The sequence below is a fragment of the Cryptomeria japonica genome, chromosome 7, assembly GCF_030272615.1.
Source record: "Cryptomeria japonica chromosome 7, Sugi_1.0, whole genome shotgun sequence".
NCBI classification, from domain to species: domain Eukaryota; kingdom Viridiplantae; phylum Streptophyta; class Pinopsida; order Cupressales; family Cupressaceae; genus Cryptomeria; species Cryptomeria japonica.
Window position 1 is genome coordinate 264,949,760 of NC_081411.1, and position 13,603 is coordinate 264,963,362.

General features: G+C 34.7%; 1 protein-coding gene across 1 annotated transcript; it reads left to right on the top strand.

Annotated features, from left to right (window-relative positions):
• The first annotated feature begins 1,754 nt into the window (after positions 1-1,754).
• LOC131046220 (acyltransferase GLAUCE) lies at positions 1,755-3,613 on the top strand. The gene is made up of 3 exons (XM_057979913.2): positions 1,755-2,255; positions 2,562-3,052; positions 3,172-3,613. Exons 1-3 carry the CDS (start codon positions 1,755-1,757, stop codon positions 3,611-3,613), a joined length of 1,434 nt encoding a protein of 477 aa, XP_057835896.2.
• Positions 3,614-13,603: the final 9,990 nt, after the last annotated feature.

Below are 13,603 nucleotides of genomic sequence, written 5' to 3' on the forward strand. Positions count from 1 at the left end.
TCGCAATACATGAATAGTGAGAAGAATGGTAGAGTTGTGGTCAAAGAGGTTAAAATATAAGTGTTAGAGGAGTTAATATTACAAATCATTGGTCTTAGATGTGAATGAGACAAGGTTCCTACACTAAGATCGAAGCATGCATATGAAAATTACATGCCTCATTTCCTAGAAGAAGGAGAGTCTAGGAGGATACACCACAATGCATTTAGTAGTGAATATTTGTTGCTATCTTGGGGGGTTATGATTTATCATGTCATCAAGTATTTTACCCTAAAAGGTAGGTTCCCACAGTTCACAGTTACCACTTTCCCCTACTAAACCATCTAAGGCACCATCAACCACTAAGTTTACCCATTGTATCTTTTCTCTTTGATGAGAAATTGTTGGATAGATGGGGTTATTTATCTTATGGCCCTCAAATGGTGTGTTTTTTTGATGTCCTTAATCTTAGGTATATTAAGTATGCTTTACATAAATGCTATGTTTTATATTGCAATTTATATCTCTAGTTAAACTCTACATTTTTTGGTGGGTTTGATCTCAATGCGCTAGTTTCTTTCGATGTTCTTAAGGATTTTGATATTGATGTGTAATAGGTTGAGGCCCTTCCCCACTTAAATTAGTGGATAGCAATCAATAAAGAAATGATTGATATTGGTAAAATAGAAAGACAAGAATTAAATTTTACAACTATATCTAATGTAACTCAATAAAAGGACTTCAAATAGAAACACTATTTTCTTTTAAATGATATTGAAGAATGAAAATCCATACAAAATAAGAGGAAAGAAAAATTCTTAAATACAACTACTATCATGATAAAAAGTTCGAATATTCAAATCCCAATGAAACATTTTGTGCAAAACCTTTTCATCTATTCTTTTCATTACAATCTTCATACTTTTTACTTTATATTCTAACCTAATATGTTCACCACTTTGTATTGTATAGGTATATCATTGGAAATCATATATTGTTGCATTGTAATATTCTTCCATTTTCCCGATATTATAATTTCCTTTTGAATTCCTTTGCCTCATAGAAATTTGGTATTTTCTACAGTACTTACATATAAAATAAGGTTAACCATATCTCTATAATAGAAGACCACTAACATTTGTTTCAATGTGTAGGGATCAAGGAAATGAACATGGAATAATCTCATTCCAAAATCATTTGGTAGAAGCTAAAGAGATTGTCGACTCAAATCTAAACAAATTTAATAATCCAAATATGTAATAGTTCAACATTTTTTCAATATTGTAGAAAATAAATTATGTACTTCAAAATTATATTTCACAACAATATATATTCTATATCGAAAAAAATGATAAATATAACTAATGCATTTTACATACAAGTATGAAATTGTACTCTATCATATTTGTTTAAATGTAATTCTCTATCACCATGATCATTACGCTTCCTTGTGATATAAATACTAGAAAATATTATTACTTTATATCTAATAATATAAAAGAAATAAAAAGATCACTTCAAACAAATTTTAAATGAAACTTTTTAATAGAATAGCACAATCAATTCCTATCCGTAGTTCCACGTGCTGATAGCTGAGAAGGTTTACATAATAAATGAAAGGATTTTAAGAGATGTATAGTTTGTTGTAAGCATTCCGCGCCATATTAAATATCTTATCAAAAAAAGCTGGTAGAGATTGCTTAAACATCTTACCAAACTTGTAATTTATTTTGGGAGCAATCAAGATTGAATTTATTACATTTCTTCCTATAAAAATGAAGCACGCTTGGATAATTGTAAGCACTGAACTGATATTTTGTCAGATGGAGTCGCCTGCCGTTTCCGTAGTCTCTGATATTAGAGTGCAAAGGAAGGGTCTATCAGTAATATATCCTAAAAAGAAAAGAGAGAGATACTCACTGTCCCTGAGCAATCTTGATCAAAAACTAGTGGGTTACAACCTGAAACTGGTCCATTTTTTTTCTAGTAATCAAGAAATACCCTTTGATTCCATAATCTATAACCACACGGAGGCGCTCACTAGGATTTTGGATTTTTACGACTTCATATCCTGGAGGCTCAGCTTCAATTCGGAGGAACGGCGGTTTGAAATCGACAGTAATGACGCAGGAGTTCCTTTTGCTGTCTGCACAAGTGAACTGACTTTGGAGGGTTTGGGAGACGTTACATATCCAAATCCTGCCTTCAATCAGCTTTGTTTACTGTCCAGATCTACCAATCAAATACCAGAAGACGAGCCTCTCATGTCTTTTCAGGTTATGTATCAACAATATATTCACTAAAATTCGAGTTTATAGCATGTATTGTAAATTGAAATTTGCTTATAGTTTACAGAAAGATTTTATGTCAGAAAATATGATCATCTATCATAAGTAGGGGGAATTTCATAATTAAAACGATTGATCTGTAAAGCTGACTTTTAGCATAATCCTTCTAACCCCCTTATGTCTCGCACAGCTTGCCATTTAAGTATTTTTCTACACTTAATTAAGTGTTCTTCGTATTATGGTGATTCCGTTAAACAATGAAATAAGTAATAATTTAACGTTAACGTAGTGCAGGCAACTCAGTTCAGATGCGGTGGCTTCGCTATGGGAACTGTTATAAATCACGGTCTTATGGATGGAATTGCGTTGCAGGAGTTTTCAAAGAACTACACCCACTTCGCCAGAACGGGAAATGTGGCTTTCGTCCCTGTAACTGATCGTACGTGCTTGAAAGCGCGCGCTCCTCTTCAGATAAATTATCAGCACGAAGAGTTAGTAAAGCCTTCACAGCTGGGACTTGATTCCTCACTTTTCATGCAAAGAGACATAGATCTATTGCGCAATAAGGTGGCCATCCACAATCAATCAGAGAAGCATGTTTTTAAGCTCTTCTCCTTATCAGGAGAAACGCTTGCTCTCCTCAAGCTAAAGGCCAAGGAAGAGGGAGTTTCTCATTGCACAAGTTTCATTGCAGCACTGGCGCACCTGTGGCGCACAAGAACTGCTACAATGGCAAACATCGATGCCCACGATATTATGATAGTTCAGTATGCCGTGGACAAAAGGTGGAATATTATTATTATTTTGCTTTATGAATTCATGAATCATTGCAAATGAATGTATATTTAAATTGATGTCAATAATGTTGAATCTCTGTGTATTGATGAATTGGCATCGGGTCAAGGATGAGACCTCCTATTCCACGGAAATATGTTGGCAATGCAATAAGGTCAGCCTATGCAAAGGCAACAGCCAAAGAATTACAAGAGCAACCATTCCCAGTGATTGTGAAAAAGTTGCAGGAAGCAGGAGATAGATTGACTGATGATTACATAAGGTCTGCAATAGACTGGTTTGAATTACATGATGGAGTGACGCGTTTAGAGAGTGGATTTTTGGTTACATCGTGGAGTCGCATGGAAATAGGAGACGTGGAATTTGGAGGGATTATTAAGTCCATATATGCAGGGCCTGTGGTGTCCGGCAGAGTGGACGTTGTGCTGTTCATGGCCGATGCAAAGGATAAGGCCGGCATAAAGATTTACATTGGTTTGAAACCCTCCCACATGGCTAAATTTCAAGTTCTTTTTCAAAATGTGGGCACCGATACAACTCACGGTGTCTAATATGTAGAACTTTCTTTGTTTGTCTGTTTCCTTGGAACAGCTAGATAACTTATGCCTATTCTTATCAATGAATTGTTTACTTCGACTACTTTTTACCATTAGTCAATAGTTTTAGTAAATAAAGCTTAGAAATATTTTATGCTCTTTTCATAACATTGAATATATTTTATTTGTTGGTTTACATATTTTATGAAAATTTAATATGGAGGACTTCTTTTGTGTGTTTGATTGGAATAGTTGAATGAATGTAGACATATTTTTATCACTATATTATTTATATCAGCCATTTTCAACCATTTTTAACCATTTCAATGAATAAAGCTTAGAAATATTTTAAATTTTACTTTTTGTTTATTAATTTATATATTTTAGAGGATATCATGTTTTGCAATAGTAATGAAAATAGATATAGTAAAATTTGGTAATATGATTTACTTATACATAATATATGTGTAGGTGTTGATAGTATTTCTTCTATATGTTATGATAAACTTGTGTTCATAAATTCATGTACATTCAATGAATTGCCTTCCCTCATATGTGGTTACAAATACTATAATTATCTTCTCTTATATCTTGAATTAATGAATATTTGTCCAAATCATATGATCTTTCTTCACAAATGAAAAGAAAAATCATCTCTAGAACTCAAACAAAAATAAGTCTCTAAATGTAACATGTACATAAAACAAGAAAATATTAAAATCATATCATCAATTAAAATACACTATCACAAATAGAAAAACAAATGAAAATATAAATTTTCTTATGATTTAATTTTCACTGACATAAAATATAGAAATACATATGGCATCTTGTCATCTCCAACTAGCTAGTCTTGAGCAATATCTTTCTCCTTTTCTTTTCATGTTGCTCTCTATATAAAGGAATCTCTATATGTCATCACAAAGTAATTGATATGACCAAAGCATGCTCCAAATCATCTATCATGTTTATAATATAGATCTATCTAATCTAGTGAAACAACCATTTTATGTTGTGTTAGATAATCAATTCTCAATGACATAAGTGACATTCACTATTATGTTACACAATTTTTCACTCAAATAGGGTTTTTCGATGACACACCTAATCCACCATCTCACCTCACACAATTTGTACATGCACTCTATCAAACTACTAATTTATAATAGGATAAAAAATGCAAATAATTTACTATTTACACTCACTACTCACCAAAAACATATTATCCTAAAGGAGTCTATGTTATGATGTCTAGTCAAACATCAAAATGTACATTTGATTATATTAATTTATTGAAAACAAAAAATAATGTCATGCTTTATTCTTTAAAAAATTAATAAATATGATAAAAAGTACATTTTGATATTTAGATAGATATTAATTTTTTAACTAGTGTAATCATATGCATAATGATATTCCTTTTCTCACATTCAAGCTCACTTACTTTTTCGGTAAACAACATGTATTACATCCTTATTAATAATATAATGAAACATTTACAATATTAAATATTGGTTTCTATTATTTTTCTAATAGATATTGTGTATTTATTGTTATAATTTTATTATTCTTTTAAAGTGATTTTTTACAAATATGTTTATTAAAATTAGCATAATATTAAATATCACAAAATATACCTCTCATAAATATATATAAGAATTATATGTTGCATCTACTAGATTTATTTAATACCATTAATAAAAAAAATGTCTAGAGGAATACAGAAGTAAACAAGATTACCTTAACTAATTTGGACATTAATTTACTCACGCATTTTCAAAAAAATATAGATTCTTTGTGGGTGATCACGTCGTCCCTGAAGGTTCATGCTTTGAGGCTATGCTATCTTCTACAAATGGAGATGATTTAGGAGTAATCAGATGAGGTAAGTCATCTTCCAATACCACTCTTGTCATTATGCCTAATTAAAAAATGAATGCAATTTTGTCTAAGGAGAGTCATAGGCTTAGGGATGTTGCCATATTCTTGGCTGCTCTCGACCCTTCTAAACTCCCTTCTTGAAGCTACATGAATAATTGGTTGCAGACTATTTGAGTAAATAAGATAGGGTTTCAGTTTCATTTTTGTCGTATGGTCCAAAAGGGTCTCTTTATTATTTTTTTCAAAGATTCTAAGAGCCAAAAAAGGTGCTTAAGAAGAATTTTTGTCTATAGGAAAAGGATGTTTTAGAGCCATCAGGTGGGAGCCCAAATCTATCCACGAGGAAATCCTCACCTTGTCATTCCCTAGATAGGTCACAATTAAGAATGTGCCCCTGATCATGTGGAAATGGCTTCCCAAAGCCCTTGAATCAATTGGAAATATCGTTAGAATTGATAATTCTTCCGCTTTGCTCCCTCATATGGATGCTAGACTTCTGGTTTCCATCAAAATAGGTAAGGATATCCCTAATGAAATCAAATTTCAACTAGAAGAAGAGGTGTTTGTGTTCACTGTAGAACTCCTAGGCGGAATCAATGCTTGCTTTCTCTCTAAAAAGGAAGGGCATATTTGTAGGAATTGCCATTTGTTAAAAAATAGGTCTCTTAAGAATAGTAATGAGGGTTTCTCTAAGGCTTAGGCCAACCCTAAGTCTCCTAAACATTCTGACACAAATCATACTACTCTAGGGCCTACATAGGCCACTAAGACCCCTGACTTCATCCCCTCACCAACCACCCCCAACAATTGTCTCTATCCAGAAAGGGGATAAAGTGTGTGGAACTAATAATGGGGCTCTAGATGGATCCCTTTAGAAGAACATTATCTCCAAAATTGATTGTCTCCATGCTATCATTAAAGATACTACTTAAGAATTTACCACCCCCCCTCTCCTCACAAGGAAGCCATGGTGAAGGAACCGCAGTTTTCTTCGTATATGCCCAAATCTTTGAATCAACAATAGATTGTCCTAGAGAAACTCAAAAAACTAAGGGATGCTAGAAAGAGGATTGAGGCACAAATTAATGATTTTGAGGTGGTTGTTATCCTTGCCAAGCCTATGAATGACACCTTAACTAGAACTTCCCTCAGTCTTATAGTAGTGCAAGATTTGGATACTGATAAGGGGATTTTAGAGGAATCCACAAAGGAGAAGGACACGTTGCCTTCTGAGTCAACCTTTGGCCTAACCCTTGAAAAGAAATATTATTTTTCATGTCCTCCTCTCAGCACCCTTATCTAGGCACTGGTTTGGGAAGAGGTAGGTCTTAGTCAATGTGTTGAGGCAAGTTTGGGAGTGGATGAGTTGAACTCAGACCGTGACAAATAGGGGAATATTGGCTCTGGATTCCCTAAGGGAGAAGAGGACAAGAGTATTTCTTGGGCCATTGTCCCATACTCAAGAACCCTAGAGAAGATTGTTCTTGAGGAATCCATGAAAGCATATGGTGTAAAACAAGACAAATCTAAACCACACAAAAAGAAGAAAGATAAATGAAAGAAGATATCTCCCCCTTCCCTAGGTGCAAAGAAAATATTTGAATTTAAAATACCAAGAGGCAGACCTAAGGGGTCAAGTGCGAAGGCATCTAGCTCATCTAGCAATAGCGAGCACTATGATAAATGCTATAAGTCATTTAGGGTACCAATGAAAATCTCCCCTTAGGTTGGATGGAACTTAATTGTGTCTCATGAAATGTTAGAGGACTAGATTCCCCTGATAGGAAGTATGTTGTTAAAAGGTTCCTTAGACTCTACAAGGATTTGGACGTGCTCATGTTGTAGGTAATAAAGGTAGTTTAGTTCACCCTAGATATTAATCTTATATGCATTTGGAGACATGCCATTTCCTTCAATACCAATCACTTGAGGAGTAGGGGGAGTGGCCATCTTGTTAAGAGGAAATAAGAGATGGTCTATCAAGAGATGGGGTTCCTCCCCCTATAATAGAATGGTATGGGTGGTAGTTAAAGTGTAGGAAGTGGGATTGAGTATTGGTTCTATCTATGCCTCCAATGACTACAGATAAAGGACGGAGCTTTGGAAATGGATCACGCAACTAGAAGATTTTCCCTGAGTGTTTGGTAGGGACTTCAACATGGTTGAGAGGCCTTTTGACAAACTTTGAGGGGGAAAATTTTAGTGGAAAGGAGATGAATGATTCTATTTGCATAAGATGATGAACAAACCAAAGCTTTTGGACCCCCTGGCTAGTGAGAGAAGAGAACAAGGACATATGGTTCTATTGGTGTAACTTCCAACAAGGGCACAAGAGGATTTACAGTAGGCTGGATAGGTTTTATGCTAATGGAGAGGTGGTGAAATTCAAGATGAATAGAATTGAGAGTAGTGTGAGGGTAATTCCATATACCCTCTTTGACCATCACCCAATGAAAGCTACAATTTTCCTAGCCAACCCCTTTGTTGATTCTAGTTCTAGGAGTTATAATTTCTACTTGAACTCTAATCTGTTGTTGGATGAGGATTTCAACCAAGTTGTTCTCAGCATCAAATTATTCAATTACTGCAATGAGTCCCTATTGTCAGAGAGAGAGAGAGAGATGGAATCAGAAAGTGGCAAGCTATAGAGATCTCTTCTAGATAGTAGGGAAAAAGAAAGCCAAGGATTCAAGGAGTGTGGAATGCACCCTTCATGATAAGCTGGCTACAGCTGAACTAGAAATCCAAGGAAATCTTGGTAGTAACAACATCTGTGAGATGTTATGGAAGGCTGAATATGCTCTTAGGAGGGATCCAAACCACAGAATCGAAGGTCTCAACACCAGGGCCAGAATGAACTGGTTAGATCAAGGGGACAAGGGAACCAAATTATTTTTTAATCATTTAAAGAATAAGGAGGCTAAAGAGAGGATTGGTGGAATTTGGGATGGGGGTGAGTTCATTGAAGAGTCTAAAGGTATCCTAAAATCATTTGTGAAGTTTTATTCTGCTCTATTCATGTCTGAGGAGGAAAACTCCAGCAAGGCTAAATTAAGGGATAGCATCAAGTATATTATATTGAATAAGGTGTACAAGGAGGATGTTGACAATCTTAACAAATCAATCACAGTACAGGAGATTAAGAGTGCTATCTCTTCTCTCAACAATGGTAGGGCCCTGGGCTTGGATGTGCTTACAGTGGAATTTTTCAAGAATATCTAGGAATGGATTATTGAGGACTTATGGAAAGTCTAAAAGGAAGCTATAACTGTTAGAACATTGGGGGAGGATATCAATAGTGGGCTCATCAAACTTCTCCCCAAAGAGGGTGACAAAACCTTGGTCAAAAAATGCAGGCCAATCACCCTCTTCAATATCTCATATAAAATTCTCGCCAAACTATTGGCCAAAAGACTAGAGGACATTCTTCCTAAGGTTGTAACACAAACCCAAACATGCTTCATCAAGGGGAGGTACATACTGGAAAATCTTCTCAGTTGTTGGGAAGCTATGTTTTGGGTCAAAGAATCCAATCAACATTTTGCCATGTTACTCCTTGATTTCTAAAAGGCTTATGATATGATTATATGGAGCTTTGCTTTTATGATACTAGAAGGGTTGAGGTTTCCCAAAACCTTCTACAAAATGGTTGAGACCCTATTGACTAGTGCCATTGCGTTCATTCAAGTTAATGGAATCAGATCAGACCAAATTTCTCTCTCCAAGTCCATCTGTCAGGGTTTCCCAATGGCCCTTGCCCTATTTGTTATTGTAGCAGATGCACTTGACTATCTCTTAAGGGATGACTCCTTATCCATAAGGGCTATTGGGGTATCCTATCTGAATCAGGAGGAGCTCTCTAATATTCAATTTGCTGATGATACTGCTATACTATTGAAATGGAGGAGAACAACCTCTCAACCCTAATGGACAAATTCAATATCTTCTACAATGCTTCTGGGAGTAAGGTTTCTCTATCCAAATCTATCATGCTTGACTAGGATGCTAACCCCCCTCCTTGGTTAAGTAAATATTCTCTAATGTGGGGGGACCTTAGTTCCAAACCAAGAAATTGGGCTTCCCCTTCTCTGTCATCAGAAACCTCAAGGAGATGTGGCAGTGGATTAAGGAAAGAAATGACAAGAAACTCAGGAAATGGGATAAACACTACCTCACATTGGCAGGAATGCTACAAGTATGCCAGAAGATTTTATCATCCTATAACATCTACTATGCCTCAGCCTGGTTATTTAGCAATTATCAATGGAACCACATCCAGAAACAAGTCAGAAACTTCTTGTGGTCTAATGGAAAATGTAAAAAGAAGATGCATATGGTAATATGGAGATGGTGCACAATGAGTACGACCAAAGGTGGGATGGGCCTTATAGACCTTAGATTGGAAGGGTTGTCTTTGGATACCAAATGGATCTTTAGGGACCTGGAAGGAATGGAGTGTTGGAAAGTTCTCATCAAGAACAATATTGCTCAATATGTGCCTAAACAAGGCCAATTTTGGAGGCATTTACCTCTCATTGACCTAGTTGCGGGAATATTTGTTTTCAAACCTAGGGGATCCGCAATCTTCAAGACTATGGAAGGCATGGAAAGATGTTAGACACCTAATCTTTGATAATAGCAGTATAAGAAAGTATGGAAAAATGTGTGGGGAACAATCAATTTGGTGGAATATCTTTCATAAGGACAGGCCCTTGGCCCTCATCTAGGGATGTTCAACAAGGCAATGGGAAGCAAGAGGAATCAATTGCTTTAGTGATATTATCAAAGATGGGCACCTGATCTCATGGTCTATGCTTTGTGAGAAGTTTAAGATCCCTTGCTCCTAATGAAGGACATACACCATTCTTACACAAGAATGTTCCTCTCTTAGCCTCCCCAGGGAGTAGGACTGCAATGAGTCAAGATACACCCAATACAAATGGGTCAATGGGGCACCTATTAACATAATCAAAGAAAAAGAGATCTACTCACAGATAGTGGACAATAATGATATTTTTTAACACTTGAACAAATGTTGGAATACTAATCATTGTGATTCTACCTGGAGAAAACTCTTAGGTCTCCTTCAGAACAATCTTGCTGAGCCTAAAAGGAATTTCTTTCTTTGGTGTTTGCTTCCAAATAGACTCCCTATTCCATGCTATAATGTCTCTCCCAGCCTATGTAAGTGTTGCAGGGTCCCTGAAACTGTGATGCATATCTTCTTCGACTGCTTTTTTGTGAAGGAAGTGTGGAATCTCTTTGGTATTCATATGAATTGTAATGTTATTAATTGGGAGTTTATTATTAGTAATGTGTCAGTTCTCCCAAAGAATGTCAATTTCTTTTGGTTTGTGATCTCCTCAAAGATCCTCTGGTTGATTTGAAAAATTAGAAAAAAAGATGTTTTTAATGGCATTGAAAGACTGCTTACTGAGTCTCTTAGGAGACTCATAACTCTGAATGATTCCATGCAGGTATTTGTCATGATGATAATTTCAAAGAAAAAGTTTGAAAGGTTACTGGGTGATGGGGATGCAACAATGTTCACATGGGAGATATCCCAATAGAAGTTCGGTCCCAAATCAAGATTGGGCTCAACAACTTTATGGCTTAGTTGGATAAGGAAAGGAAAATGAAACTTGGATCTTTATCTTCACTTCCATTGGCTGGCGACTACCACATAGAGTGCCTCTAATGAGACCCCTGAAGCAATTCCTCTTGTTGAGAATGTGCCCAGGAAGAAAATCTAGATGTAAGGGTTGTTAGGGTGGACCATGTGGATTGAAGAGGAAATAGTGTTCTAGAGTTCTTGAGATGTTGATGACTGAGGGGCACATTTTTGTTTAGTAATTGATTTTGTAATCTGTATATACTTCACTGCATATGGATAGTTTAATGTAATATTTTGATATTGCTAATTTTTGGGTTTTGGACGGGTAACCTTGCAGACCTACTGGACTGATATAGTTTGTGGATTACCTGCCTTATCTTTACTACAAAAAATTGTAGATTCTATCAAATTGGTAACCAAAATACAACTAATCTCACAATGTGACATTATAGAATAATGACATAATTACTCATTTTCTAATAATAATCTAATGAATTTGTAATGAAATTGGCCCTTACATTTTAGTATATTTATAGAGACCAAAGAATAAAATCAAAAGGAAGTAGGTTGATAGGATCATTCATATATATATATATATATATATATATATCTATGTGTGTGTGTCTGTGTGTCTGTGTGTGTACATATATATATGTATATATATATATATATACATATATATACATATATGTATATATATACATATATATGTACATATATGTATATATATGTACATATATGTTTATATATGTATATATACACATATACATATATATACATATATATACGTGTATACACACACACATATATATGTGTGTATATGTACATATATATACATACGTATATATGTACATATATATATACATATACACACACACACACACACACACACATATATATATATATACGTGTGTGTGTATATGTGTACATATATATATATGTACATGTGTGTGTATATGTGTACATATACAAGTATATGTATATATATGTGTGTGTGTGTGTGTCTGTGTGTGTGTGCGTCTATGTATGTATATATGTATATATATGTATGTATGTATATATATATGTATATATATATAGTTGTATATGTATATGTGTATGTATATATATATATGTTGTAGGGACTTTGTGGGGTCATAGCTTTTGACTCAATTGCTCGATTGGGCTTAAATTTGACGTCGAGGTGTATCTTGATGAATTGTTTGGATTGCCAACAAAAGATAGTTTGATAGGGTCTCAAAAAAAAATAAAAAATGGGCCCGATTCTTTCATCTAAGGCCTCAAAATTGTCTTTTACTATTTTTTTTGGGTTTTTAGAAAGTTGAATTTTTAGTTAATTTTAAACTCGTAATATTTATGGGGTTGGAAAGTTCCAAATTTGTACTGTAGGAATTTTTTTTTGGATTTCCAGAAGCTTTCATGATTTTTGGAATAGATTTGAAAATTTCCATAAAAGGCAAATTTTGGATTTTGTAAAAATATGCATAAAAATGGAAATTTTTAGTTTGTTGTTAAAATAGGCCCTTTTTCATTGTAATCGTGGAATGGTTGGAGTTTATAAAGGAAGAATAATGAAGAGAATTTCATCCTGACTTGTGTCAATTTATGTAATTTTATTTATTATATTGATTATGTTTTAACTGGCTACATCATCTGGTATCAGACCAGGAAGATGGCTAGGAGAGGAAGAGGAAGAGGTCTTGCTCAGATACATGGAGACATGCAAAAACTCTAAAGGTGGGTTGCAGACCTCACGTATATGATAGAAACTCAAAGACTGGGGCAAAGGAGAGATAATAATGATGAAGGTTCAGATCAAGGAGATACAGATCAGTCTAAAGAACTTGAAGCAGAGCCAACAAATCATGGGAATTTTGAAGAGAGGATGTTTAGGGTATTAGAAAATAAGAATGAAGGAATTAAAGTTGAAGTTTCAGAATACATAGGTAGTCTTAAACCAAAGGAGCTGATCGATTGGTTGAATGAGATGGAGATTTTTTTTTTGAATGGAAGTCTATGACAAAGGAAAAAAAGGTTAAGTTTGCATGCACCAAGTTAAAGGGTCATGCAATGATCTAGTGGGATCATCTATAAAAGGAGAAAACAAGGAAAGAAAATAGAAGATCAGAAGTTGGAGTAAAATGGAGAAGAAATTGAGAGAAAAGTTTTTTTCCATAGACTATGCACAAACTTTGTTTCGCAGATTTTAAAATCTGAAGAAAAAATTATCTATTGTATAAGATTGCATAGATGAATTTTACCAGTTGTCAATTTGGGTTGAGAATTTAGAATCTAATGAACAAATGGCTGCTAGGTATGTAAATGGATTGAATTTTTCAATTCAGGATGAAGTAAGCATGCATCGGATCAATAGTATGGAAGAGGCCTACCAACTAGCTCTAAAAGAAGAAGAAAAGAAAAACAGACAATATTTTTAGAGGAATAGAGGAGGAAGAAGGGGTACATCATCTCCTTCACATTGTTGTTCAAATTATGGAAGGGGAGATTCA